We start from the raw sequence: 7,157 nt of genomic DNA, 5'->3' as shown, positions 1-7,157 counted from the left end.
AGCCTGCCATACTTAAGGTGTCTTACGCCTGCCGAGGCGGAAATCGTCCTTCGGGAAATACATGAGGGAGTCTGTGGAGATCATGCTGGATCTCGGTCCCTAGCACACAAGACTTTTCGCCAAGGATATTACTGGCCAACACTCCACCAGGATGCCATCAAAGTATCCCGCTCATGTGACAAATGTCAACGATATGCAACTATTCCTCATTCCCCTCCAGAGCCTCTTACTCCTATGATCAGCCCTTGGCCCTTCGCCCAGTGGGGACTTGATTTGATCGGCCCAATGCCGGCAGGGAAGGGCAAAGTCTGTTACGCAGTCGTTGCAGTGGACTACTTCACAAAGTGGGCCGAAGTAGAACCCTTGGCAACCATTACTGAGGCAAAGATAGAAGACTTCGTGTGGAAGAACATCCTTTGTAGATTCGGCATTCCCAATGCGATAGTCACTGACAATGGGCGACAGTTTGACAACAAGAAGTTCAGGTTGTTCTGCTCTAAGTTCAACATCAACTTATGCTTTGCCTCTCCAGCTCATCCCCAGTCTAATGGACAAGTTGAGGCCATCAACAAAATAATCAAGCGCACTTTGAAAACCAGCTTGGACAAAGCTAAAGGCTGTTGGCCAGAATTTGTACCCCAAGTTCTTTGGTCATATCGCACTTCATATCGGACTTCAACAGGAGAAACTCCATTCTCACTTGCCTTTGGCACAGAGGCGGTTGTCCCTGTTGAGCTCGAGCAAGCAACATTCCGAGTCCAGAACTACATTCAAAGTGAAAATGACAAACAACTCACCCTCAACTTGGATTTAGTCGAGGAACACAGAAACCAAGCTCACTTGAGGAATGTCGCCTACAAGCAGCGCATCTCCAACTATTATGACTCTAGGGTCAAGCCTCGTTCTTTCAAAATAGGAGACTGGGTCTTAAAGAAAAGATTACTCTGCGACAGAGTCCCGAGTGAAGGCACACTTAGTCCAAACTGGGATGGACCGTATGAAGTCATTGGCATCAGTCGCCCTGGCTCTTACACACTTAGAAGCTCCGATGGCAAGACCCTTGGCCATCCATGGAACGCTGATCACTTGAAGTACTACTACAAATAGACTCACGATGTACAAGTGTTGAGCTATAGCCGTTCGGCATCCTATGTAATGAAGGCCATTTGGCAATGAATTCAATAAAGAGGTAATTTAGCCAACTCAGCCCTCACTCTTTTACATTCATAGCAAGCGATGCCGGAACCCTTCTCAATCAGAAAGCAATCCGTCTTCCACAGTCACTACAAAACAAGCAAATGAAGACCATGTCAAGCGCCAAAAAAAAAAAAAAAAAAAAAAAAAAAAAAAAAAAAAAAAACAGCTTCACCTAAAAAGCTTCACCCAAAAAGCTTCACCCGAAAAGCTTCACCTCCAAAGCTTCACCCACAAAGCTTCACCTAAAAAAGCTTCACCTAGAAAGCTCCCTCTACATACTTTCACCATCAAAGCTTCACCATCAAAGCTTCACCTAGAAAGCTTCATCTACAAAGCTTCATCTACAAAGCTTCACCATCAAAGCTTCACCTAGAAAGCTTCAACACCAAAGCTTCACCTACAAAGCTTCAACACAAAACCTTGCTCCAAATAAACAAATTTTGTTCACAAAACCCAAGATGCCCTTGAACTTGTACAAAAACACTTGGGTAAACATAAACATTTTTTGTTTTACACCCACAAGGGCCCAAAATTTTCCTTCTTATTTATTCACTTATATATGTTCCCAAACATATTATAATAGATCCAACAACAAGCCAAAGTCCCAAGTTTCATAATGGACAAAAGTACAAGCAATTCATCAATAATGAAGGTGCTACAAAAATTGGAATCTGCCCCAAAATAGAAATCCAACCCAAGAGACTTTTTCTCTCTCTCCCTCTTCCGCCTCCTTTCATCTATCAAATTTCTGCAACCTCTGCTCTTCTCCAATGGAGCTGAATTTTAGACACCCTATAGTTCTTGAGCATATGAACAACTTTCAAGAAGGAACCATTTCTGTTTGAGCGACGGAAATTACAGTGTTGAAGCTCCAAACATGATAGTCGGCTTCTTGCAGATTTCGAAGCTGTTGTGATGTTTCGAAGATCTGGAAATATTTAACCGTTAGTTCATCCTGAATTTTTGATATGTTATGAAAGAGTCGATGAGGAACAACTTCAATGAAGAAAGCATACCGATCTGAACAAGAAAAAATGGAGTTTCGGAGCTCACAACAAATCTGACGGGTTGACAGAAAAATAATAACCAGTCATTCATCATACCTGGATTTCTGGAGTTATACTGCTCCGAGGGATCTCAAATTTGGATATGTTGTAGTTCACAAGCTGAGGAACAACTTCAATGAAGAAAGCATGCTGATCTGAGAAGAGAAAATAGAGTTTCAAAGCTCACAACAAATCTGACGGGTTGACAGACAAATGATAAACAGTCACTCATCATACCTGGATTTCTGGAGTTATACTGCTCCGAGGGACCTCCAATTTGGATATGTTGTAGTTCACAAGTTAATGAACAACTTCGATGAAGAAAGTATGTTGATCTGAACAATAGAAAATGGAGTTTCGAAGCTCACAACAAGTCTGACGGATTAACAGAACATTGATGAACAGTTACTCATCATACTTGAATTTCTGAAGTTGTACTACTCCGATGGCTCTCAAATTTGGATATGTTGTAGTTAAGGAATTAAAGAACAACTTTCATGAAGACAACTTTGTGATTCGAGCTACAGCTGATGGTCTTATATTGAAAACCAATTCAGGTTGTTAGGGGAAATGAAAACCAATTCCACCAAAGAAACATCATTATGATGTTTCATCATTATGGTGTTTTCATCATTATGATGCTTTCATCATGGTGATGCTTCCATCATTGTGATGCTTCCATTATGATTGTAATGCACCAACGGTTACACCCTCTATCATAGCAGTATGTGTGTGTATCTCCCTATAGTCATCATGTGCAAGACTATCGTAGTCAGATGGCTTTCCATAAAACAGCTACCAACCGTTACACCTTCTGCAATTCCACTTATTCGGGCCTAGCAACCTTCATAAACAAAATATATGAAGAAAAAGTCCGGGGCTACCACTTAGCAAACAAAAGAATGAAGTTTTGGTACTTACGACATGGACTATTAGCAAGACACCTCATTCGTCAACTCCCTCGACTAGAGACTTGGGGGACTCCCACCATATGCTACTACGCCTTGGTACTCAAAAGTTCGTGACTACTCAGTGACTTGGATTTTTCAAGTCTCCAACCGAGAAGTTTTCCTCACTCGGGAAATTAAGGGAACACTACCTCAAACTACATGCTTCACTCACAAAGCTTCAACAATACAGGTTTCAACAAAAGCAAAAATTCAAAGAACTTTATGAAGAAGGCTTTGGTGTATTTAACACAATATGTTGAAATGAAGCAAAGCTTATTTATTAATATTTTCGATAAGCCACAAATATGTACATATGCATGAGTCAAAATAAACAAACAAAAGGGAGCCTTCACAAAGGTTGCTTAGGGGAAGTCTCAGCAGTCGGTAGAGCCCCAGAAAGAGAAAGCACCGGAGGGTGGTTATCCAGAGCCTCAGTACTTGACAAAACCCTAGAAGGAGGAGGCATTGGAGGTTCATCATTTGAAGCTTCATTACCAGGTACAGCCCCAGAGGACGAAGGCAATAAATGCCTTTGGAACAAACCCACAAACCGCTGATGATCAAGTAAAACCTTACCATCAGATTCCTTCATCTGGTCAAGCTTCCTCTTCATGTTTGTAGCATAGTCATGGGCGAGCCGGTGCAACTGCTTATTCTCATGCTTGAGCCCTCTAATCTCCTGTTTGAGACTCATCACTTCAGCAGCCAATGATTCAACTTGGCGGGTTCTAGTAAATAGGCGTTGGGCCATATTAGACACAGAACCTGCACACTGAACACTAAGAGCCAGAGAGTCCTTAACAGCCAACTCATCAGACCGTTTGGAAAGTAGTCTGTTATCTTTGGGAGTGAGAAGGTTCCTGGCCACCACTGCAGCGGTCATATCATTCTTCATCACAGAATCCCCAACGGTAAGAGGACCAGTAGGGGATATGAAGGATGGGCGCCATATGTTGTCTGGAGAAGGCGTGGCTGTCTCTTCTCCAAGGTTCAAGTCAAAACGACGGTCGGAGGGTCCAGACATTTTCAAATGTGTTGAAGAAGGAAGAGGTCAGACAAATCAAGATCTTAGAAGTGCAAGAAATGAGCTTCTACTGGTAGAGATTCAAGTGTGCTGTGGAACTTAATGCCAGCCTCTATAAAAATCTGCACTCGACGGAGCTTCAGAAATCGAAGAGGCGTTTGCTTTCTCAAAAGCTGGGCTGCTCAGAGACCACGAGGGCCGATCTCAGAAATCGAAGAGGCGTTTGCTTTCTCAAAAGCTGGGCTGCTCAGAGACCACGAGGGCCGATCTCAGAAATCGAAGAAGCACCTGCTTTTTCAGCCTCGTCAGCACCTGTCACATGCACAATCAGCTTTGCGGAAATTACGGGCACTCTGTCGAAGATTTCTGGTGAGGTAGAAAGCACGTGAATCTTACTGTTCAATCACCGCTCTCCATATGCACCATCAACTCCTCGGGTATCACATATAACTTTGTCAAAGATCTCTGACAAAGTTTAGGCACGAGAATTTCGAAGTTCCAGCTACCCTACTATTACCCATAAGGGTAAAGGAACAGCACCACTGCTTGACAACTGGAAAGTCCCTATGTGTGTCGACCTCCGTGTTTTGCGGCAAGACAGGTTGGCAAGAACGTCCAACCTTTACTCACATTCGAGAAAAGACTCCCAACATAATTACTTTCTCAAAAACCGGAGTAGCACCGCTTTCCGAATCTCGAGAGTCAGATCCTCGACGGGATTGCTTGTTCGAAAACCGAAGAGGCACAACTCTCAGAACTTCGAGAGCCAGATTTCCTTAGATAAAGCTTGTCTGTAATCTTCACACGTAATATCAGCTTTCCAGATACCACATACCACTTTTTCAAAGTGCTCTGACAAAATTAAAACACGTGAAGCTGGCAGCTCCCACTACATTGATGTGACCAAGAAGGGTAAAGGAATAGCATTACTACTTGTTATTGGGAAATCCCTATATACATTGACCTCCCTCCTCAACGGACAGGCAAACCTGCAAAAATGCTCAACCCTTTCTCGCATTCGAAAAGGCACCCTCAACATAACCTCTCGAAATACTCAGCTTTATTTCCCCCCGATAATACCTCAGCAAATAAGCCACACCAAGAACAAGAGTATCTCATATCATCAGGGTCGAAAGCAAGAGTATCCCATATCATGCTTTCTCCCTGTCTTTGTCTTTGTCCTTGTCCACACCTGCAGGACAAGGAGAAAGAGAGCAGTCAGTCAGAACCTGAAATCAAACCTCCAATTTGGAACTGACTGCCTGGAGCCTTTGCCTGGTTGCTTACTTAGCATTGCTCTCGAGTACTCATCCTCAACTGCTGTCAAGGTCACGAATTCCACCGGTAAATACCTCATGACAGTTGATCAGATATTGGCTCTTTACACTGAAGCTGCCAAACGTGGATGAGTCACTATGAAGGAATGTTCTGAATGACCATTTAAATGCAAAGGTTGCACACCACTTCTGCCATGCAAAAGATTGAAGCAGAAGGTTCAACGGTGAGCTGAAACAGATCACTACAGCACGACACCTTTCCATACCACATTCATTATTCCGTCAACAGCAAAAGTATCCCATATCATCAAGGTCGAACGTACTCTAGATTTGATGGACTTGTTTTGACCCTCAAATTTTTGAGTCGGCCTTATACTCTGAAGGGCACCAGAAAACCCTCCAGCACAGTTCAAGAATAAGCCTGTGGAAAGTTACTTCTTCAAAAGCAAAAGTATCTCATATCATCTCTTATCCATTTGCTTCTCCTTATCCTGGCAGTTGAATGAGAGACAAGGAGAATGAGAACAATCAACCGGAAGCCGAAGTCAAACCTCTGATCCTGGGTTGCTTACTTGGAAGTTTGACTGCTTACCTTGTCTGTCACCTCTTTCGGCAGATCTCCTAGCTCGGCGACTTGGGGGACTCCTACTATAGGGTTTGTATCACACTTGACTAAGCCCGAAACTACAACTAAGCTTCAAGTGAAATTGATACATTACCTTGTGCGTCAACATCAGCTAAATACACCATTCCCGGATGGATGAAAGGTACTTCCAGAGAAGGGCAGATGAAGATCAGACCACACTTCGGTACTTAGAAGTTTCGTGATTACTCAAGGGATTGGATCTTGCAAGTCCCCAACCGAGGAGTTTCCCTCACTCGGGAACTTAGGGGAGCACTGTTTGTACCATACTTGACCAATCCCGAAACTACCGAGCACCGGCCAACGCTATACTGTCAAGGACCCAGAAGAGTTCCCCTCCGACCAGGAGGCCAATCACTACTCGACACGTGTCAAGATTAGAAGCCAATCAAAGCGCAGCACGTGTCAACATCAAGAACCAATCATAACATGACACATGTCAATGTGACAAAGCTACAAGTTTTTCTATAAATAGGGGTCATTCCCCCACAATATTGCCAAATGCCATTTGTGTTAAATCATTCACAAGAACTCACTAAATTGAGAGCTTGATCCCTTGTACTTGTGTAAGCCCTTCACTACTAATAAGAACTCCTCTACTCCGTGGACGTAGCCAATCTGGGTGAACCACGTACATCCTGTGTTTGCTTCTCTGTCTCTATTCATTTACGTACTTATCCTCACTAGTGACCGAAGCAACCAAGCGAAGGTCACAAAACCTGACACTTTCTGTTGTACCAAAGTCCTCGCTGATTTTGTGCATCAACATATACAAAACTAGAAAATAACTTCTCATACAATGCTCAAATGGGGTATTTGAATATACCACCATGACCTACTCAACCTGAGGAACATCCCCAAATTTTTAGAAAAAATTTCATGACCACACGCGCTGGCCAAGGCACGGCCAAACTCACGGCCCACGCGCAGGCACGTGCCTGGCACACCAAACAGATTCCCTAACGGCGTTAGGGAATATTCTGTTAAAAATCAGAATATGTCGTTATGTTTACCTGACGG

The 7,157-nt window shown here is 43.4% G+C and overlaps 1 protein-coding gene across 3 annotated transcripts; it reads right to left on the bottom strand.

Moving 5' to 3' along the window:
• Window positions 1-1,720: 1,720 nt before the first annotated feature.
• LOC126590137 (uncharacterized) lies at window positions 1,721-6,919 on the bottom strand. 3 transcript variants are annotated; one of them, XR_007612073.1, is made up of 3 exons: window positions 2,481-2,600; window positions 2,301-2,398; window positions 1,721-2,125 (listed from the first exon to the last, which is right to left on the bottom strand). XR_007612073.1 is itself a non-coding variant. In XM_050255662.1 (2 exons), exon 1 carries the CDS (start codon window positions 4,215-4,217, stop codon window positions 3,543-3,545), a length of 675 nt encoding a protein of 224 aa, XP_050111619.1. In that variant the 5' UTR covers window positions 4,218-6,919; the 3' UTR covers window positions 1,721-2,125; window positions 2,481-3,542. The 3 variants fall into 3 exon arrangements, 1 of the variants encoding a protein (XP_050111619.1); XR_007612074.1 differs by lacking the exon at window positions 1,721-2,125 and adding an exon at window positions 2,181-2,217; XM_050255662.1 differs by lacking the exon at window positions 2,301-2,398 and having other exon boundaries at window positions 2,481-6,919.
• Window positions 6,920-7,157: the final 238 nt, after the last annotated feature.

This window comes from Malus sylvestris, chromosome 11 (genome assembly GCF_916048215.2).
Source record: "Malus sylvestris chromosome 11, drMalSylv7.2, whole genome shotgun sequence".
Lineage (NCBI taxonomy): Eukaryota > Viridiplantae > Streptophyta > Magnoliopsida > Rosales > Rosaceae > Malus > Malus sylvestris.
Note: the sequence above shows the minus strand (reverse complement) of the source record. Positions and strands in the feature narration are given on the sequence as shown.